Below are 22,362 nucleotides of genomic sequence, written 5' to 3' on the forward strand. Positions count from 1 at the left end.
ATACATCAAACATTCATAACTCCTTTCCTAGGTGTTTTGTTGGCACTAATCTTATTCCACGTCCATCATTCCCGCAAACATGACAACGTCGCATAATCTGTGTTTGATACCATTTTGTGATTTTTTTTTTCTGTAAAATTCAAGTGAACAAGGAGTCACTTTGGAACAAATTGGTCGTGACATTTTTCAAAAATTTAATGTTCACCAACACACGTTCCATCAGCCCTATCAGCTCAACTCAAAATGTGTATTGTGGAAAAGATAGGTAGTTACCAGAAAGAATTTATCAATTGCTAAACCGATTGAGTTTTTCAATTGGGGTAGAGCATGTATAAAATATATTTCTTCCTCCAGGATAATTTTTGAAAATTTCAAGAATTTTGCATTCCGAATGAAATTAGCAATATCTATTTCAAATATATCACCAGAAAATACCATATTTATTGACATTCTACTGAATTTGATATAACAATCTATTCAGGAGAAAGTTCTATCCATTCTATTTATAAAATGTGACTTGTCGCTAATTTTATATATTTTTTTATTGTTTTGTATTTTATAAGACTGTACTATGAAGTGCATTATTTGCTAATAAAGAGGAATAATAAAAACCACAACATATAATAAACACAGTAACAATCAATGAGTCACAAGCATCAAAAACTTAAGCCACAGTCGGATTTGCTATTTAAACGGTTTTAGAACTGTCAAATGTAGTCGTCCAGTTGAGACTTAAACAGTTTTGCTCGAATCTACTCGCAATAATCAGCTGGTTAACAATTTTGAAACGTTCTAGCTAGAATCGTCCGAACTGCGAACCCAAAAACCCCATTAATTCTACCTTTGTAAAACGTCATTGGTAGTAAAATTACGATCAAACTGACATCTGTCACTGTCAAATTAGGTCGAGCACATGTTGACACCAGAAACGCCCGAGGTGTGCTCTAAACTTTTGAGACTCCGGTAACGTAGCAGTTAGTTTCGTGAAAAATCTATTACTATTAGATATCTTCAATACGCTAAAGCATAACTTATTACATTTTCATAATTCCAGTATTCTGAGCATCTTAGTGGTGTTTACCGTTTTCAAGTACATTTTGACAGCTTTCGTCAAACTTGTCAAAGTGTTACAATTCTAGGCCAAATATCGTCTAGACCTAGACTTCTAGGCATGAATCTTAGGTTTTAGTTCTTCCAGATCATTTCAAGTTTCTAAAAATACATATGCAAAAATTACGAAATTTATTACAGAAGTATTTGAACACAGAACGTCATTTACTATTCTGTGATTTAACTGAACGTTCGAAAATAAAATTATGAGTAGTAACCTTGGTCCGTGATCTTCATTTCTCTATTCTATGACATAATATTGTTTCGAAAGAAAACAATGAAAAACTACTGGTGTAATTATGATCACATCGATACAAATAAAATAGTGAACCCATATAGACAATAAGTAAATTACCTCTGATATCAGAAGTTTGTGAATCAGTCATACATGATTCATTATTCTTTAGCAGTGTGTCAAGTACACTGAGGACCAGGGAAAAACGGCCTTCATCGACCTCATCAAATTCTTGGCACACATTAAATATATGTGAATACCTAAAAATATTGTGGTTCTTAAGATTTCACTTAGACAGAAAAGACACAATTTCTCTATTTTCTAGAAAATTTTACCAATGAAAATTCTTCAAATCTTTAATAATGGGACAAATCCTGCTTTTATACATTTATTCATTCTTTGGGTTGAAAATATGGACGATATCTACGACTTGCTTTAGCTTTTTCAATATCAACATCTGGATATTGTTCCTTAACTGCTTCCATATCCAAATTTGGGAATCTATTCATTAATCCAATGACATGATTGAAGTCTCTCCTGGAAATATTGAGAAGAGATTTAATAATGGAGAAAATAGAACTGGATTTTCTTACCTTTGCGCTCTCTTTTTTGCAAGATACTCTTTTTCCCTATATTTCAATAAAAATGCCTTAACGTCTTTATCCGGTTTGAAGAATCTGTATTTCTTATGCCATTCTTCATTCATCTCTTTAGGTATTGCATACTCAGATTCCCTAAAAATGTCGATATTTCAAATACTTGGAACAATGTTCATTAGTGATAAGTTGATGTCAGTAAGTAATATTTTTCTCTTCAAAAGAGTCATTCTACTTATTATTATTTCATAAACAGGCTCCTGAAATAGTCTCGTCTTTCAATAGTTTTGACTTTTGAATGCCTGTATCTCCAGACCAGAGCACCAAGTAAAAACTAAGGTGAACTGTTACAATGAATATTTATCAAACAATCTTAGACTATTCCTTGATTTAAATATTACATGTAATCAATGGACTACTGTTTCAAATAATAACTATGCATTCAATTTACTTGTAATAGAAAGGAAGACCAAATGGATCCTTTTCCATTCTACCAGGTCTTTCGCCAGTTTCTCCCGTCTCCAATTGATGATAAGCTACATTCCTTTCCCTAATGACAGTTTCAAGATTTTCCATTGAATCTTCCACTTTATCAATACGTTCAGGACTTGGGAATAATCTGACCTGGTCATTACACTCTTGTTCCATAGTCAGCAACATATTTCGCTCCTTGAGTAATACATACCTAAAATAAAACCATTAACGTCACTTGTGAACTTGACACTTCATACTGACCATAATTTGTGTAAATCACTATTGGATTTAATTCTCAGCTCTTCAATTTTCCAGGACCTTCCACTTTTTACTTCTTCGGCTCCCCAATTCTTTTTATCATCAAAAAATTCCATCAAGTCATTTTTTGGGATGGTTGTGGAAATATTCCTGAAATTTACTCATTGATGAAAGTATTCGAATCGAATTTCAATTTACCTTATGCTAGGAAAGTTATGAACTGTCGGTGCTCTCAAGCTAGTGACTCTGAAATTATTAAATAAATTAATCAGACCCTTTAACTTGTTCAGGTTTTCCATTTTGAAAACGTCTGAAATTCGAGGTTAGATGAGTTTGATTACGTCATAACCTCACTACCGTTCTTTTTATTTTCTTCTTCTTCTTTTTCCATTAATGGCTTCAGCTGCCAGGGCTATCCAGCCAGGAGTTCCAGGATCATGTTGCTACTACAGGTGGAGCCCACACTAAAGTGGATCTGAGTTGGACCCAAACCCCACTTGGTTTTGCGCTATAACATAGTTCGACTGTAGTTTGAGGTCAGTTAACAAGCAATGTCCGTCTGCATTAGAGTGTAAGCACTAATGTGAGGTGATGCACTACGGTTACGTGTATGGACACTACGGTTACGTGTATGGACACTACGATCAGGTCATGATTGGCGAAGCACTGCATGCACACAAGTATTAGGTCTGTCTTGATCACTACAGCTTTATACTTTTCTTTCATTTTTTGGGATTGATAACTGGATTGTTGTCCAGTTTCGACGATTACATAACTTAATAATCGCTCTTCGGTTGGGTGTAGCTTGTCCTGCCTGAAGCAGTGCTACCAAATACTATCATATATTTTTGTACATAGTTCTCTTTGTTTTTTACTTTGAAACCTTCTTTTGCACGTGTGTTTCCCCTGAAGAGTGGACGACTTCCTTGAATCCCAGGACATCTGACTGGTTAGTTACCGCAATAGGGAGCTACCAGTGTTTCATTTAATTTTTGTATCTTCTCTAAAATCATTACTTCTTGCTTATTACTGAAATTTCTTCTCACAATGGTTAACATCGTGGTCACAATTTCCTACATGGATGTTCATAAGTATTTGATTAATATTTATACCACAATCACGGCTTTGAGTATATTAGTCACAGACGATATGTGCACATCATTTGACGACTCTGGTTAGTTTTCATTGAAATATCTGAGTGAATTTCACTTATTCACTTGTGTACACAAAATTTTCCTGTCGGAATATCCACCTTAGCTACGAGAGAAACTAGTTTTACATAGTTGCTCCTCTCGCTATAAGCTATATAGAGACATTCCACAGTGACTTAAACTCGATGGTTCTTCTTCATTGCGACAAGGTTGTATAAAAACATTCCGATAACCAAAATTTAAAGAAAGTGTTGGAAAAATGAGGTTATAAGCTTGTTTCTCACACGACATTAATATAATAGCTTGACGCATGCCTTTACCCTAAATCGAAGGCTATCTTATGGAAATTTATTTGTAGAAACTGAAATTTCATTTATCATTTTTCTTCACAACTTCTTTGAAATATAAACTTTGAAAAGAAAAATAAACTTACCGTATGAAGTTGGATTTGGTAGCAATGCTTATACCTGAACATAGCCTGTTCATCACTTATCATTTTTATATATTATTTTTATCATTCTCTATTGATAATAAATATTGCAGGTTTTTCCTGGTTTTCCTGCAGCTGAAAAAGCAAATACGCTACTGGAATCAATGAAGTCGCCCCAGAGCGCCAATTAATTTTTATTGTTGTTTTTATTGTAAAAAAATCTTGTTTTTATTAGCATATTCCTAGCAAATTTTTCCATCTGCTTACTTGAAAATCAATTGTTTCATGAAGATCTGGGATTTACCATAATGTGACCCATTCAAAGGGAAGAACTCTTATAAAATGTTTATTCTTCCACCGATTGTAATTATTATTTTTTTCATTGAGTAGACAATTGTCACTTTTTCCATCTCTAGTCAACTGATGTTATCAGACACGTCAAAAATGAACAATTTTGACGTACATGTGTGTACATTTGTGAATCATGGACAAAGGAGATTCCAACTCGCCAACGAAATGTCTTTACAAACAAGAAAAAAAATCATCTGAACTAATTGCAAAAATAGTTCCCCTTCTGGAGCATCCGATCACAAAAGATGATGTCCAGAGGCATACCGAGATGATTTCCAACTTCATCGATGTTTCGCAGCATGGATTTGTATCCTTCAAATAAGAATAATCTTCGTCAAATTTCCCGTTTCACAAATACCTAATTTGAATTCCTTAACTAATACTGCAGTTTATTCAAGACTTATCAGATATAATCCAGCTGATTTATATTTTAACTGATAGAATCGATGTAACTGGGGTATATGAAAAACTGTTGGAACGAATACTAGTTATTTGTTGTATACCACCCTTACTAAACAAGTCTTCAGATGTTCTTACCTTTGCAAGAGACTTACAAGAACTTTTTACTGTACTCGGTAAGTAAAACAGAATGATCTATTCATTTTCTTTCACAATTTTCGGGAAATTGCAGTAGAAAACACTGTGTTTTCATACAAAGAGATGCCAGTTGGTGTCTGCATTTCCTTCATCCCTCTTGATTCCATACTTATTTATATTCGTGAACCATTCAATTTTAAATCTGTCTCGTCAAAATTTATATAAGATGCTACACATATAACATACTTTGGCAATAACAATTTTTAAGGATATCTACTGGTTTGTTTAAAGAATAATAATCTTCGAAATGTTGCTGTAAACGCTTTGATAAATTTATTGAAGAATAGTCCGAAACACAAATGGTATTCATCGTTGGAAAGTCGTAAAAAAGCGGCTGATGATAGTAGATTATCTGAAATCTTGGGACAGCTACTGGCCGTTGCAGACGATGAAATATATTCAAAACTGTTAACGTTGATTACGTTGATGATCAAAGATTGCAAAAACTCTTGCAAGTATAAAATTCTAGAAATATATTAGTTTTTCTTCATTAGACAAAACTGTTAACAACATATTTTTTCTAGGTAAAGAACTCTTGCTCCAAGATGCGTTGAATTCCCTTTTGAGAAGAATAGAACCTACATGGAGAGGTCGATTCCGCGACATTCATTCAATAACTTCCATATCGGGTCAAGAAGTTTTGCATTATGATATTACTTCGTTCATAATATATGAGTTACTGGATTATTTGGAGAAACACAGGGCTGATTTAGAAGATGTTAGGAATATTGATCGATTTTCGATATGGTAATTTGGGTAATTTGGGTTTACATGTAAGGAGGTAAGGGGTTCAACGATTGGACTGAAAAGTTCATAGGCTAACATAGAAAAAAAATTTGATAAATTTTCATTTCACTATTCAATATAGTGGCCTTCGAGGGGGATACAACGATTATAGGGGACATACAATATGATACGATTCGTCTATAGCCCCAAAATAGGCCTCAGTTTCGCCAATTACCTCTTTATCGGCGCTAAATATGTTTCTAGTGAGCATTTTTTTGAGATACGAGAACAGGAAAAAATCGCTGAGGGCCAGATCCGGAAAATACGGTGGATGGAAAAGCAATTCGAAGCCCAACTCATGCAAATTTGCTATCGTTCTCATTGATTTCTGTCACGGTGCACACGGTCTTGATGAAACAGCACTATCTTTTTTTTCAAATGGGTTCCGATGTATACCTGCCAACAACCACCAAAAGATCCATGGGAGCAAGGCTGAAGGAGCACGCAAGAAACTGCAGACTAGGCCAAACGGATAAGTTGGCTGTGACGGAACATGCACTCAGAGAAGAAAACCACAGAATTCTGTTTGAAAACACGATACATACATGCAATACGCATGAATACAGACGGCTCAAAAACCAAAGAAAACTCCAGATCATTGAGGCTAAGTATTAAGTGGTGAATGGGAAAAAATACCAGCTTGGTTCACAAACAGAACTGGCTGGTATCTCAATCGCCACAAGACAACGTGTTATCTCAGGGCTAGTACTAGAGTGCCACCAAGGGTTAGCCAAAGCCTCGGTAGATAAAAACATGCTGAGGTGGGTTAAAGGGCACAACAGGAATGAAGATAATCGTGTTGCCGGCTCTGTAGCCAAGGAAGCGGCTGGACTAAGAATTTTAGGATCCAGTGACACCTACGGCCCGATGACTTCGACAATTGCGGAACTAGCTAAACGTCACACTCATGCTCAATTCCTAAAGAGATGTGATGGAATCAAAGGATGCAATCTTGCCAGAATCACCCTGGGTGACCCTGGGAAGCTGGCGCCGAAGAAATATCTGGGGGTGACCAGGAAAACCCTACGCTTAGCAATAGAATTTCTGACTGGCCACTGTCAACTAAAGAAACACTTCCATAATATGGAGTTAGTGGACATACCTCTATGCAGGATGTGTGAACAGGAAAATAAAACTGTCAGGCATGTCCTATGCGAGTGTCTGGAGTTATCACCAATAAGAGAGTGTGTGTGTTCGGCGAGTCTTGGTCTACACCTGCCGATATAAAGGAGATGTCTCCCAGTGATCTGTCCACCTTCCTGGAAAGGATAGGATGGACAATGACCTAGGAGGACAACTCCTCGGGAGGATGAACAATGGGTCACATATGGCCTAAGTGCTGTGGGCCTACACTTATCTTCCATACTCTACAGATACAGATGGAATCCCATTCTAAGAAGTTCAAGAAAAGCAAACAGCATGACGGTAGGCAGAAAAGGGTCGACGAATGTTATTGACAATTTATCTAATCCACGTACACGTATTATCACACCAGACTACCCGACTCAATATAAACACGCTTTACGCAATTTACCTGATCAAGGTACAGGTATTAGCACACCAAACTACCCGAGTCAACATAAATACGCTTCACGCAGCCGTAATATCCATTCATCGGATATTAGGATGTATAAACCTCTGAAGAAGCTAGCCACTCGCACCAACGAAACTTCAGGAAAAAATTCCAAAAATGGACGGCCTTCAAAAATAGTGAGACTGAAAACTGTATTGTTACGTTTTCTGCGTGGGTTGACCAATAATTCACTACAATGAATAATCAAACTTAACTTTATTTCACTTCAAATACAATAAACCCTTCAACTAGAACTTAATTGAATGTCTATCGCCTTACTAGATCGCTTCGCGTACCGCAGTGTAACTTCCACTTGACTGTGTCGATATGCTCGTTGCTAGCGTTTATAATATAGTAATCGAACGCACTAGAAAATTTCGGCGAAATTCCATCGAAATCGGTAGCATTACTCTCGCTACATCTAAAAGCGGCGAACATCGTACATTCGCGAGCTACGTCACGATTGGTTTATGACTACCAGTGGCGGCCGGCGTTATTTTCTTTAGGGCATGATTTACAGCAGTAGTTTCATTTGTTTTCAGGAATATACAATATGCGTTCAAAGCATTCGTAGTATGCGATAAAAAATTAGATCGAAACAATGTATTAGCGATGAAGATTAAACTAATGGATCTCTTTCCGAAAGCTGAATTCATTGCTAGCGGTTTATGTGAAAGTAAGTATAAGAAGACAAATTATGAATAATTCTGGTAAAACTGATGAGCGACCTAATAATAACCTGAAACGTACATAACAGGTACCGTGTAAAATACTTGCTCAAAGAGACTCACCATTTTTAGATAATGAAATTATTCGCTTTTAGGCGTACTTGAAGTAACAACACGTTACATTTCCTCCAGGAAGTTGTTCGAATCGAAGTATTTATCGTGCGAAGACGACTACATTCTTCTGAAACTTGCACTTTTAGATATTCTCATGGTGGCTGAATTGGATGGGGGAAAAGGGTAAGGTATTAGTTGTGAATGTTCAACTCCTCGAGAAGTGAAACATGATTGGGTTAGTGAACTGAATGAGCGTGTTGGTACAAACAAGCTTCTATTCAACCAGTCCAACTGGAACGCGTCTCAATTCAAATTATAAGGTTGTTTTGCGCAACCAACACGATCCTTTTTTGAATCGGATCGTCACGTGTGATGAAAGGTGGATTCCTTACAACCGAAGACGATCAGGAGGGTGGTTGAACACTAGTGGCACAGAGGCTCTTTCTAAAGGCGAAAATTCAACAAAAAGAGACCATGGTTACTGTGTGATGGTCAGCGGCTGGTGAGATTCACTTAACTTTTTGCAACCGGGCCAAATCATCACAGCAGAGTCATATTGTGATGAAATCAATGGAATGCACCAGAAAGCGCGTCAGCAGCGGTCGGCGCTGGTCAACAGAAAAGGTCCTATCCTGCTCCACGACAACGCTCGTTCACACGTTTAACAGATAATTTTGAAGCAAATCTGGATCGCCGTTGACGTCATTCAACAGTTCTTGAGCGATACTCCATGTGACAGTATTTTTGCTCAGAATTCAGCAATTTTGTAACGAACTTCGCTGCCACACGCTTCTTGCCCAAAATTTTCGAAAAAATTGCATGGCATAAGCCAACCGTATGTCGACATCCTGAGCAACTTCTCTAACAGTGATTCAACGATTCTCCATAACAATTTTCTTCACTTTCTCAACATTTTCATCGGTTTCATCAACAAACTAAACATGTTAAACAGTTTGAACTTTAACCATATGTTCGAGACTACTATACCAACATAAAAAAAGCTACTCGAATGTAAGTAGCCCGCGAAATTTGAACATTTACCTTAATTTTTCAACAGTCCACGTTCCTACATATAGGTATTCCATATTCTAGGTTTTAGAAGCTGCAAGAATCATTCATACACTACTGAGGTCGATTTGGCGTACCGGAGAACAACGATTCCTTTCGAAATCCCATTTTTGTGTCATTCAAATCTTCTTCTGGAATATTCTGAAGAAGCTTGTACCCCATCTGAGCGAAGAATTTATTGAGAATTCCGGACCATCCATGTATCTCAAAAACTATTTTCCTACATAAACTGTTCATCCGTTGACCACTAGTACATTTTTCAGGTTGGCGCGCTGCATGAAAGAAAGCAAAATAAAACAAGAAGGATTAACAATCCTAAGGGAATGTTTGAGTACTACGAATCATTTATTGAAAAACGATCCTGGTGAAGTTATTGCGCATTCTTTTTTGTATAATGATGGATCTAGTATACTGCTTAGTAAGTTGATGTTTTCTTTTGTTTATGGAAGAGTGAATTATTATCGTATCATTTTTTTATTTAAGTGATAATTTTGTTTATCTTCAATGTTATGTTACTTAATTTTAAAGATATAGTTTGTTTTATACTATGTAGTGATAGTGATGATGTCAATTTTTCTCTACTATTTCAAATTGAATCAAAGCGCCGAAACAGTCCGTCTTCTTTGCTTTGGCACAATCAAAATGATCCTTATTTGGATCGGACCGTTACGTGTAATGAAAAGTGGATCCTCTACGACTACAGAAGACGTTCAAGACAGTAGTTGGACACCGATAAGCCACCCAGGCACTTCTCAAAGACAAAAACTCATCAAAAAAGACCATGGTTACTGTATGGTGGTCAGCGCATTGAGTGATTCACTATAACTTTCTGCAACAGGGCCAAACTATCACCGCAGAGTCATATTGTGAGGGAATGTACCGAAAATTACGTCAGCAGTTATTATTATTATTATCTTCCAAGTACTTTGATAACTTTCTCACCGGTAGAACTTTCGCCAATCAGGACCAGGCAAAACTCGACTTCATCGAATCCGGAGCAGACAATTTTTATGCTAACGGAAATAATCGATTTGCGTTACGTTGGAAAAAGTGCACAGGTTGAAATGAAACCTATTCCGATCAAATTGAATAAGTATTCACTGACATATTACAGATTTGAAACAACCTGATACACAAAACAAACTAGTGGTACCCAAATTCTTGCATATTTCGGCATATTATTTCTGTGGTCTTCTTTAATTTCACGGATTGCCTAGATTCAAGCCAAATAAATGAATATTCAATAGCAGATTTGTGCTATACATGCCTAGTTATAGATATTCGAGAAAAATAAAAATAATCGATCGTATCCGAAAATCATTTATATATCGACGAAATCACTTTTAGACTTATGCGAGCAGTTTTTATCAGAACCGATCATAACTGAACCGATGCAAACCTGTCTGAGATTGATATTCTGCATATTTAATGAACTACATCAAAGTTCGACCGATCTACCTGTTGTTCTCGTTGAAATATCCTTAAAATATTTCAAACGAATCCTGAATCTCAATTTGAACGAAATGATTTTTGATAACAAAATCATAATATGTCTCATGGATTTCGTGTGGGAGACAATCATCAAATCGGAAAACTTGTCAAAAATGTTCATCGAAAGTATGGGGGTTTATATGATGTTGGATATTATACAGGTGAGTTTTTGTATTTGTGTTTTTTGCTTTTCAGTGCAAATGTGAAGTATGTCAGAAACCAATTATTTATAATAATACGTTTTCTCGATGCCAATGACCCGCCTCCACTCGAAAAGCAAAAACTCTCTGTGACTGTACCACAGAATAGTAAACAATTATAATGTGTCTGTACCAGGCTGTCCTTCCACCTCTGCTCCTTTACTACTCACGGCTCATGCTTGACCTAGGTCAAGCGATAACGATAACGTCATATCAACTATGATTTGAAACGTATTCGTGATGATTCAAAACTAGCGTGAGGTTGGTTTTGAAACGGAATTTGACGTTACGTTACATCTGTTTCTGCTTTATTTTGGTCGTTATAGTTCATAAAGTGCTGAAAACTTCTTATCAAATACGTTGTAAGAATGTACAAAATGAAGCTGGAAAATTATTGTATTCACAAATCCGATTCTAATTGAGATAAGAGAAAATTGAAAGTTTGTTTTCATTATTGAATTTGACATGTCTGGCGAATCTTATTATTAATGACGTCACTACGAACCGTTTTTGAATACACGTTCGAATACGGATAAACGCCAGAAAACACCTCTAGCACCGTATAGAAGTGTGTACTTCTATACTGTTCCTCTAGTATCGACTTGTTGAATACGGGAGGGGAAATAAGAAGAGGAACCGAGCAGGAAGAAAAGGAAGAAGGTGGGGAACCACACGGCATCTCGTCCTATCGTAGTGTGCGAAGGAGGCAAAGGATAGACCACGTCCCGTCATGTTCGCGTCCTGTGCCGTTCTGTCGTAGTGTCCGCTTTGCTTTAGATGTAAAATTTCACCTCACGTTGTCTGCAATATTTTGGAGATGTAACCATATTTGCTGTATTGGGATGTGCTTCGCATTAGAGTATTTCTCTTTTACTATTTATATATTGCCAAAAAAACCTTTGGACAAACTCTTACATAGACAATCATTTCTTAACACATTTCAGAAATTTCCATTTCCTGTACAACTGATCACCCTTGGCGCGCTTGTTGACCTTTGCGAAGATGAAAGTTGTGTCCCATATTTGCTAACTTGGAAAGGCACGAAAAATGTAAAATTCATTCCACTCCTGATGCAAATATTTCGTTATGAAAATAACTTGCTACAAGTGAAATGTGGAAGTTTCGGCCAAATTTTAGGTAAATATCAATACCTCCTATGAACCGCTTGTCTTCCACGATAAGATATATCCATTTTTTCATATCAGGCACTTGATGAAAAATGAAGCCGAGATTATTGAAACCAATTCGGTTGGTTTTCGGCCAGATGTAAATCATTTATTGCTTGAAAAGTCTAACATCGCAAAACTTCTCGCAGTGATATAGCGAATCTTGTTGCATGAGTAGTGCAAAAACATCGATATGACATCTTGGTTGACATCACAGGTAACTTTCTTAAATCCTCGCAATATTTTGCATATGTAACCTGGTTTGCAGGGACATAGTATAATATGCCGAAATTCATTTCCTAAATATTACTGACAATTTCAATATTTTTTCAACAGTACAGTACAATGTTCATCTCGATAAGCAGCGTGTGATACAAATGTTATATCTGAAATTACTGAAACGAACTCGGTACGAGGCAGATTAATTCATCACTTGTACAACATAGCATCCCTGTGGGTTCGACAATAATTGACCACACTGTACAATTCAAGTTAACTTTATTTCACTACTCGTACTCTGTCAATACAACACAAAAACTTCAAAGTGAACTTCAGACTAATACGCAAATGTCTGCTGCCTTATTAGCTCACTTCGTACTGTACTAGCCTTCTCTGCCTATGGGTAATGTTTATATATACCTATGGAAGTCAATACAAATAATTTTGAAGCGATGTGACACCTAGAATGATCGCGAAGCGCAAGTCTATTTGAGCGCGACCAAAAAAGTATGTTGCTGCAACATCCTGACGACGTCATCACACGTCACATTGTGATATCGCCGCAATATTCTGTAATGTAACCGTGTTTGCTGGGCAAGTTGAGTTAATATAACCTTGAATTTGAATCTTGGTTACTTCTATTATCTATCAATTTTTCATATTTCTTGAATTGCCCTGATGAAAGTTGATACGCTACTTTATCGAATTGCTTTTATTTGTATTAACACCGTCGAAATAGAAAAACGCAAAAATTACAATTTTTGTAAACTATTCCCTACTATCTACGCATCTTGTCGTTTCTGGCTAGTTGAGATATTTGTTAGCATATTTAAAGTAATATTTAGGAAAAAATATTGTTCAATTGATTCAATTTTCAATGTAATTTCCTTGAAGACTGTTATGGATTATTTTTACTATCGCATCAAGTGGTTTTAGATAATCTAACTGAATTTATGTAGTTGTTTTGATTCTCCGTTTGTAATTGATGAGTGGGCTTCATGAAATTTGAATCTACCTACTATATTGCTTTGTCAACTGAATTTACTTGTTTAATAAGAAGAATAATAATAGAAACTTTAATTTTTTACATACAATGAACTGTTGAAGCGTGAAAATTGAAGGGTAGGTTCTAATCATGTATATCTGTTAATTCCAGATGCTGCTTTTCCCCTAGTGGGCAAGGAACAAAGGGACCAAACGTTTTCAGATACCCGAAACTTGAACAGTCATCCGACAATAGCCGATTTATTTTTGAGTAGTAGGCCAAAGATATATGCGCTTTTGAAATTATTGCAAGAACGACATGAGGAGGTATTAAAAATTGCCGAGGAAGAGTATAAAATCGAGATTGATGATTTGACAACGAAAGATCGGGTTTGTATATCACTTATACGAATTATGAAAAATCTCTTCTAGATGCAAGCTTATCCAACAAAGTGGGGATCGTCCTGAGATGATGCCCACTTGGGCCCTATTTATAATATGGTTGGGTGAATTTCAAATGATCTCAAAGACTAATACCCAACTGGTTTTTTTGTTACCTACTTCCAAGTCATCGGAAATCCAAACGAGTACTTACCGTTCTTGTATTATCAAACAAATGTTCAACGCACAACTCATATAAACTCTAATAAAACATCTAAATCTATCTGTCTTGATAGCAAATGTTGAGCTTGAAGTAGCCGAATACAAGCATCGAATTGTTTTCTGTTTTTAGGAGATAATAGTTGAAGAAAACGACTTTTGGATAATTTTGGAGAAATACGCAATAAATTCACAAGATACAAATTTATTCTTGACACAATGATGACTCGTAAATAATTTTTATTCTGTTAGATTGCCGATCCATCACATGGAGGGCATCCTGAATGTTATATATTAACCAAGTGATAATAATCAAGTATTCGTAGAATTTATTTATTAAATTTATATCAACTCCACTTGAGAGATCATGTGTCTAAACTTGACAGATCACTTACTTGTTGTTGCATATATATGTGTTCCGTGTTGCTCTCAACACGGAACATGCCCCCATTGAAGTAACAACTGAGTTTGAAAGAATGAACACGGAACACATATTATGTCACTAAATACTACTTTTAGCAAATTGGTCCTATTCTATCTCGTTTCTCTTCAAACTACTTAATGAAGCTCCAAATAAAATGGAACAAACTTGCCAAAAAAATCAGAAAAATTTGTTTGTGAAAAGCTCTCAAGGTATCGAGCTCTCTAGAAGAACCGGCTAGAAAAGATAAGCTCTTTGCGGAAAGTTTTTTTTTCAAAACAAAAAAAGTGATGAGGATTAAAAGGATTCTGAAAAGAGTTCCGATAAATTCATCCTTTCATAAAATTTTGACAGCTGATGACAAGTCTCCATCTAATACACTAATATCTCAGTTATAACTCGTTTCAGTAAAATAATTTCTTGAAATTTCTCACAACATAATTTTTCAGTTGACGAAAGTTCCTTTTTTACGATGATTTATTTTGGTCTGATTATGTCAGTTACAGAATGATTTGTGACTGTGATTGTAAACGAATAACTTATCAAATCATTGTCCAGTCACTTATATAGGAATTCATTTAGTGAACTCCGTCTCTCATTTTCAATTGCAGTAAATTTTCAACCCGTTAGTTGCATCTCACACGTGGAAATAACGAATATTATTGTTATTGTTCTCTTCCGTCACTTTGTGTCTTTATGTTCACCAGTAAAATAGAGAGGGGTTTTCTCTTTTGAAACTTTCTATATGCTGAAAGGAGTCATAACCAAAAAACGAACCAGTGCCAATGTACGATACGTTTTTGACTACCTGAATTTGATTTGTATCAAATGTTACTGTTGAGTATCAATGCACTAACACTGTTTTTGTTGTCCTCTTGAGTGACTTTGGTAACTAGAGAAAGCAAATATTTCAAATTGAACCAAACTGTGCTTACCTCGAGCATTCGAATGACTTATCCCGTTTTTGACAAAATATTGTATATTGGGGTGCGCTATAGTCATAAATGAAGGCAAGTACGATATCGCGGTCTGAACATTAAAATTGTAATACAAATAAAAATGCTTCCAGAAGAAACCAGGGTGAAGAAAATAATAATAGTAAATTAAAATTGAATTCAAACAAGAGGTAGAGACGGAACAGTTTCTCAAACAGATATTTTGTTGATTTCAAGGTTACAATGTTGATGGCTGAAAATTTTCTAGCACTGAAGCTAGGAGAAGCGTGGGTGGAACTAGAAATAGAATTCACTGTGATGAACTTCAAACCTCTTCCAGCAGACTACAAAATAATGTCCACGCTCGTGACAAGATATCACAAATGGGGGGAATATTTGAAGGAAACTCAAAATGAAATATTCAGGGAAGGCAAAGAAAAAGTAAGATATGTTCACGGCAATAAATCCTCGATGATCTATTTTATTGATTCTCAAGAGAAATAGCGTGTCCAAGTAATGTTATTTCTCATTACAGGAACTTATCGAAGAACAAAAACTGTACAACACGTTTGGCCAATCACGTATCAAAGAATCTCTAGAGGCTCTCGAAGAACTGAGATATATTGCGAGATGTACAGAACATATGTTCCGTATTTCGCAAAAATATAAACAACAATCACAAATAGAAAAATCTTTGAAAAAAATTCCTTTTCGGGGAAATCTGAATAAAACTTACTTCACAACTTTGCAAGTGACGGTAAATATAATTTTCATTACTATACCTTTTCTATTTCACAGAAGAATAAACAATTGCCACAGTGTCCGCGTACGGACTATTATTGTTCTTGTTATTAGTCTAAATGATTGTTATTGATGCCTTTGTCCATTTCTTGCAGTAGGTAAATTCATGTTTCTATCCCAATTGTTGTCATAAACCACTGACAATTCATCACTTCTTTCATGGAATGATAAAATATTGCTTTCTTTCCATTATTAGCAGCGACAACTTGACTGGAATTTTCGACCTTGATTCGTCAACGTTTCCTTTTACTCTATTATTCACGATGTTTTCGAAGTTCTCATTCATTTCAAAGCTTGTAGAGCTCATCAAAAGAAGTTCTCTCTATCTCTTTGTATGACCGTTGATTTCTTCTTGGGCGCATTTGGCCAAGTTCCTCCTGACAACACTTGACAGCTTTCGCAGGGAGGGAGAGAGCAGCAGTCTTGCTTGTAGCAATGCTGCCACTCTCAACTGAAAAAAAACTTCAGTATTTCAAAGTTCGCCTCCTTTTCTGTACGTTTGGACAACGAAGTGAATTTAGGACTATGTCCACTGCATTTTGAGAAATCATCCAGCCCACGGATATTTGTAAATTTAGCTATTAGACTTTGTGACACAGGATAGTGCCAAAAAACAACTAGAAGGTGACGCTGAAAGACCTGTTCTATTTGAAATGTTACGAATTGAGCGAAACATTTTTAGAAATGGTCGAGATGAGCATAGCAGCTTTAGTGAAGTTCCTTTCTAGAGTGGAAGACAATACGGCAAGGACAGTACTATCCTTTGTATTATCAAAGGGCAAACTCGTTATAACCTGAAGATCATTCATTCTAGAACAGTTGTATTTTGCCAGTGCCTTAACATTTCCACAACAATCATGTTTGGGCAGTAGAAATTTCGTATGCCTTCGCTCAAAGGTTTAAGTTAGAGTAGTGATGGCATGCTTATTGGACCCCAATTTTTCACTTCCACTGAAATATATTTAAATTTGGTTTGGCACAATCTGCCGCAATTATTTGAAGATGTCCCTTTGAATATGAATCAGAATATGTGGTTCCTACCTGATGAGGCTCTTCCACATTTTAGAGACAACTGTGCCATCATAAAGCACAATAGACCCATTTCGCAGCCTGCTCGCTTCCCAGATTCAACGCCTTATTTTTTCCGTGGGGTAATTTGAATCATTTGGTGTATCACGATGGAGGAGTAAATTCTGCAAGAGTTTCAAAAATGCATTCAAGATGCTTGTGATAATAGTAACGCAAAGATGTTATTTCAGAGGCTTATGAGGAGTCTCGGGTACGCCTTGCAAGACTTTGCATTAGTCGAACAAATAGATTTTCCAAAATTCAATAATAAGTATATTTTCGAGTGAATCATTAATTCCGCTGCTGTTGTCTTCATGAAAATCATAGTTCAATTTTTGACGTGGTTAGCTGTGTCTAAGAAATGTTCTGTGTTGCTACATTAATAATTAACTCTAGAATGTTTACAGTTTTGTCAGGATCTCTCAATTCTAATAAAATAATATTATTTCAGCCAGTTTTCAATCAAGAAGTCACGTTAAAAAGTGAAAAAACAACAGAACACGAAGAAGAGACCATCAATCTCGTATCTCCTGGAAATTCCCTCGTTCTTGAGGATCAAGATCTATTTCTTGAGGACACTTTGATATCCCAAGAATTTGAAACATTGTGTAGCTAAAAAGGAGTTCCTTCGATTCATCCATTGAACAGTTACTTACATAATCACAAATTATATCACACTGATGCGTAATATAAACCATGTTACACCCATTGCAATAATTGCGTAAGGTTTTTGTCCGTTTTCATGAATCTACTTTGAACTGAAATACCTCAGGGAATACTTAGTCAACTTAATCGAAATAAGCACCATTCAAGTCAGTCAGCATGAAAATTGTGTGCTCGGGATTCGGCGAAATTGACGAAGGCCGTTTTTGCCTGTTTCTGTGGCGAAGGTTCTATCGGTGAGAAAGTTATCGAAGTGCTTGAAATGATTGTAGTCAGTTGGCGAGAGGTCTGGGAAGTAAGGTGAGTGAAGCAGAACTTTGATGTTCAATTCTAGGATGGTGATTTATGAAACGTGCGGACGGGTGTGGTCGTGGGGCAGCATCAGACCTCTTCTGTTGACCAGTGCCGGCTTCTGACGCAGTTTTCGGTACATTTCGTAGATTTCCTCACATAAGGACTCTGCTGTGATGGTTTGGCCCGGTTGCAGAAAGTTCAGATTTTTCAGAACTAGCAACTATTACAACATATATTTCTTTGACAATATTTCCATAGATGGCGTCGTAGTGCCGTCCTATTGAATTTAGAGGCGTCATTTTGAAGAAAAACCATTACTCGTGTTAAGTCGTTGGGAAGAGAATCTCATATTCTATCAAATGGTTTCTATTCAAACTTTTCGACTGAAATAGATTTTCAATTTTCATTAGAAACATTGACTCCAATGAACTATATTTTTATTCTGAATTTCAAATTTCTTACCCCAAAATAACTAAATGGAAACCGTGTACAATGAATACATTGTCACTCAGTATATAGCAGGTAACTCAAGAGTGAAACATTCATAGCCAGTAATTTAGCAAATATATTCTCATTAAAACATTGACTGACTACATTCATCTCAATACCTTTGATCTGCTTAAAAGAGGAGCTAAAATATATATCTTTCTTTAACGTTCTAATCAAACAAAATAAATTGTTTCAATCCACTTTTCAAAGATATTGATGCTGTCAATATAGTGAAAGTCGTAGTTTTCTTTCTTAGGTTGTTTACAAGAAAAAACTAAACGACAAAACTCTTCACATTGTCCTACAAAATGAGTCAAAATAGTAGGTAGAGAAAATTCTTTCGAAAACACACAGAGATAGGAATTTTTGAAACATCAACGTCTTCACAATCAAATCCTAAGTTACGGATCCATTATAATCCACAACGAGCTGATTATATTTCTCTTCATCTTTCCTATTCCTCACAGGACTCTGCAAGATAGGAAGCGGAGAGTCCTTGGGTACAACAGGAAAACAGCACCACAAAATGAAAGCAATGAATGCCACTAGAGTGCCCATGAGGAGAATAAAATCTTCGACTGTCTGAAATATATTTTGTTTGATGTAATGTTCAATACTATGAGTTATAATGTATACAATTTACTGACCCTTTTACAGATATCAGGGAATTTATTGTCAACATCTTACTTGAGAACACTGCTACTTATTATAATAATAATAATAATAATAGCCTTTATTACACAACAGTTAAAAACTATTTACAGAGTTAACTAAGTATGTTAAAAAAAAGTAATATAGGTGCTTATATGTACAAAGTTACAATTTGAGTACATGAAGAACAAAAAAAAATTAAATAAATGAAAATATATGAATAAAAAAAAAGGAACAAACAAAAAAGTATACCCATATAATGAAACTATACCAGAAATTGAAACTTCTCCATGAAAAACTGAGATGCAGTTTCAACAATATAATATACAAATTTGGAATTGAATTGAAATTATTGCAAATGCTAGAGATTGGTGACTTGAGCAATTAATTGGTTCTGGCCAGTCGGCAGTAAAAAGTTTTTGTACTTCTAGTTCGGAAATGACACAAACAGAAATGTATAAGAGATAAAACCTCCAAAGCAGCCACATTGCTGTGCAGTAATTTATTAAGAGAACTTATTCCAGCAAGTTTTCTACGTAACTCAAGACTTTCTATATTGAATGTCATGGTAAGAAATTTCCATGGAATACTGTGGCATTATAGACTCATGCCCAAGTCAGGCATCAATGCATTTCTTTGTTGAAATTGATATATGTCATTTGTTATTAATCATGTCAATGTTTTTTTTTTTTAAGTAATGTTATGACAATTATAGTTCCTGAGTTCAAAACGCTGCAACAAATACCATTAACGACATTGAACTTTTTCAATTAATGTATTATAGTAATTATAGAATGGAGACCATAGAACAGAGCCATATTTTAATTTTAACCTTACGTAAGCTACATAAAGAGTAATTAGAGCAGATATATTTGAAAAATATTTACAATTGCAAACTATAAAGCCATAACCTCTCAATGCTTCACTTACTTTCAATCTAATGTGGTTGGAAAAAGACAAATTTTGATCAAAATATACACCAAGATCTTTAATTGAGTTATAAGCGATATGGGCTTTAGAATGTAATAAAGCAAGACACGAGCACGGTTCAATACAAGGAGACAAGAATATAATAATAATTTTTATTGCTTGCTTACATGAATGAAAGAAATTATAATATATGCACCTGAATATGCAAAGGACAAATGATGTACAATAATAAACTCCACATTATTTACAAAACTGTGTGTGGGTGCTTGTTATTTATTCTTCTAAGGGATTCAAAACTGAATATGAACAAAAATAAATTGAAAACTATTCACATATATGGATGAATGCTACAAATAATGAATGTTAAACAAAGCACCATTTATTCAGTACCATGAAAATTATGAAGAAAAACATATGAAAATTTGTGATATTCAATTTAATACTTCCTGATATCTGTTCAAGTTCGAACGCTAACATATTTTCTCAATTACTATTTGTTATAGAAATATTAGCTTGGGTAAAGTTACGAGGATCTTGTTGTCCTGGAAACTTGGACAACTAGATTAGTTGATAAAAGAAGAGTACAGTTTGAAAAAATTAACATCTGCTTTGTGTAGATGCTGTAAAAATTAATGTGTGAATCCAACATTCAATTAATAATGGAACTAACAAAGGAAAATAGGAATACATATTACTGACTCATTACTTTCTTAATATATTAATGTAATTATTTTTTATGCTCCTCTTAATTATGAAATCAGAACATGACTATGTTGTTCGACAAAGGACCCAGCAGTTTCTGAAAATTTATTACTGCAGTACACAACCTTCTGTTTGAAAGTGTTCCCGGAACTATGAATACGAACCACAGCTACAATTAGGTCGAACTGCTATTGAAAGTAAGGTAAGTTTTTGAAACGTTCGGAGATTATAACCAAAGATCACGGCAAAACCTGGAAACCAACCAAAACACATATGAGCATGTTTCAGTACAATCACAGTTACACAATGACCTATAAAAACCAAATATTGTGCATATTTTTTCATATCAAATTGGTATCAGTGATTTTTTAAATTTTTTCACTTCTTGTTTTTAATTTTTTGATTTTTCAATTACCTCACTTTCAATATGCATATTAACGTTTAAAGAAGGATCTTTCTTTTGTATCTAATTTCCATTCTCCCATAATGTTTTCAAAATATGTTACGAACTTTTCAGACATATCTCAACTTTTATCACTCTAATGAAAGGTAAAACTGGAACCTCTGCACCAGAAATGCAATACTCTTTTCGCGTTTCACCAACAAACATCTTCACGAGATAGAGATTACTGAATCTAGCTGGTAATAGAATTGAAATTTGCCAAAATTTCAGAAAATTTAAGGGTAGGCCATTTTACATAATGGGTCCTTTGTAAAAAGAAATAATAAACATAAGTTATCAAAATATAATATTGTGACAGAGCAGATGTGACAAACTGCAACTCAGAATATTATCAGACATCAAAATAAAAACATTGAATCATGTCTACATACCGATTCCCCCAAGATTACATTATTCAGAAGATAGAAAAAGTCTTCAAAAGGACTAAACATAACATACGTAGGTTCGTTATTCATTGTCAAGATTTCAGGTATTTTCGACTGAAAATGTGTAGATTATTTTGTACATTTTCAAAAATATATTGCCGTTTTACATTATACTCGATATCAGACACATGTCATTGGTGTTTATCAGTGATGCCACAGCATAAGTAACAATTATTATTACCAATTGTGCTGTGGTGATGCCAACATATGCTACGTGTTATATTAGAGAAATAGAGAATGCGCTCAATAATTTTAAGTTTTCAGCAAATTTGTGTATCCATAAAGTTCCCCACTATTTCCACCAACATCCCTAGCAGAACATTCGGAATCAAACAAACACTTCCACTGCAATTTTTTGCAGTAATTTATAGATGAGGGACGTACTCAATTCATATCTTACCTTCAAGTAATAATCAAATTATTTGTATTTATAATTTGAAATATGGCTT

The 22,362-nt window shown here is 35.2% G+C and overlaps 3 protein-coding genes across 6 annotated transcripts; 1 reads left to right on the plus strand and 2 right to left on the minus strand.

The window, feature by feature from the left end:
- Positions 1-1,719: 1,719 nt before the first annotated feature.
- On the minus strand, positions 1,720-3,029 carry mRpL47 (mitochondrial ribosomal protein L47). Its single transcript, XM_023171622.2, has 5 exons — positions 2,872-3,029; positions 2,677-2,823; positions 2,393-2,626; positions 1,939-2,079; positions 1,720-1,882 (listed from the first exon to the last, which is right to left on the minus strand). Exons 1-5 carry the CDS (start codon positions 2,970-2,972, stop codon positions 1,738-1,740), a joined length of 768 nt encoding a protein of 255 aa, XP_023027390.1. The 5' UTR covers positions 2,973-3,029; the 3' UTR covers positions 1,720-1,737.
- A 1,293-nt stretch (positions 3,030-4,322) lies between these two features.
- Positions 4,323-18,016, plus strand: LOC111515396 (uncharacterized). Of its 4 annotated transcripts, XM_074174860.1 has the most exons (11): positions 4,450-4,912; positions 4,994-5,180; positions 5,411-5,653; positions 5,727-5,949; positions 9,675-9,829; positions 10,759-11,063; positions 12,047-12,239; positions 13,644-13,861; positions 15,665-15,868; positions 15,963-16,184; positions 17,748-18,016. In XM_074174860.1, the coding sequence occupies exons 1-11, from the start codon at positions 4,739-4,741 to the stop codon at positions 17,910-17,912; spliced, it is 2,289 nt and encodes a 762-aa protein (XP_074030961.1). In that variant the 5' UTR covers positions 4,450-4,738; the 3' UTR covers positions 17,913-18,016. The 4 variants fall into 4 exon arrangements, with proteins under 4 accessions (XP_074030964.1, XP_074030963.1, XP_074030961.1 ...); XM_074174861.1 differs by lacking the exon at positions 5,411-5,653 and having other exon boundaries at positions 4,461-4,912; XM_074174863.1 differs by lacking the exons at positions 15,963-16,184; positions 17,748-18,016 and having other exon boundaries at positions 4,323-4,912; positions 15,696-15,836.
- Positions 18,017-18,800: 784 nt separating this feature from the next.
- Positions 18,801-22,073, minus strand: LOC141482140 (uncharacterized). Its single transcript, XM_074174865.1, has 2 exons — positions 21,860-22,073; positions 18,801-19,324 (listed from the first exon to the last, which is right to left on the minus strand). Exons 1-2 carry the CDS (start codon positions 21,941-21,943, stop codon positions 19,139-19,141), a joined length of 270 nt encoding a protein of 89 aa, XP_074030966.1. The 5' UTR covers positions 21,944-22,073; the 3' UTR covers positions 18,801-19,138.
- Between the last annotated feature and the right edge of the window lie 289 nt (positions 22,074-22,362).

Source organism: Leptinotarsa decemlineata, unplaced genomic scaffold, assembly GCF_025532065.1.
Source record: "Leptinotarsa decemlineata unplaced genomic scaffold, Ldec_3_MD MMD2_tig00000882_RagTag_RagTag, whole genome shotgun sequence".
NCBI lineage: Eukaryota > Metazoa > Arthropoda > Insecta > Coleoptera > Chrysomelidae > Leptinotarsa > Leptinotarsa decemlineata.

What these genes read in the sequence shown, in the direction of transcription:
- LOC141482140 (XM_074174865.1), bottom strand. Translation starts at nt 21,943, where the DNA reads ATGAATAACGAACCTACGTATGTTATGTTTAGTCCTTTTGAAGACTTT. An exon ending in ATGTAATCTTGGGGGAATCG is followed by an intron (nt 19,325 to 21,859) that starts GTATGTAGACAT and finishes AATATATTTCAG; the next exon opens with ACAGTCGAAGATTTTATTCT.
- LOC111515396 (XM_074174860.1), top strand. Translation starts at nt 4,739, where the DNA reads ATGGACAAAGGAGATTCCAACTCGCCAACGAAATGTCTTTACAAACAA. An exon ending in CAAAGATTGCAAAAACTCTT is followed by an intron (nt 5,654 to 5,726) that starts GCAAGTATAAAA and finishes TATTTTTTCTAG; the next exon opens with GTAAAGAACTCTTGCTCCAA. An exon ending in TCACAACTTTGCAAGTGACG is followed by an intron (nt 16,185 to 17,747) that starts GTAAATATAATT and finishes ATATTATTTCAG; the next exon opens with CCAGTTTTCAATCAAGAAGT.
- mRpL47 (XM_023171622.2), bottom strand. Translation starts at nt 2,972, where the DNA reads ATGGAAAACCTGAACAAGTTAAAGGGTCTGATTAATTTATTTAATAAT. An exon ending in CATAACTTTCCTAGCATAAG is followed by an intron (nt 2,824 to 2,871) that starts GTAAATTGAAAT and finishes AGTAAATTTCAG; the next exon opens with GAATATTTCCACAACCATCC. An exon ending in AGTGATTTACACAAATTATG is followed by an intron (nt 2,627 to 2,676) that starts GTCAGTATGAAG and finishes GTTTTATTTTAG; the next exon opens with GTATGTATTACTCAAGGAGC.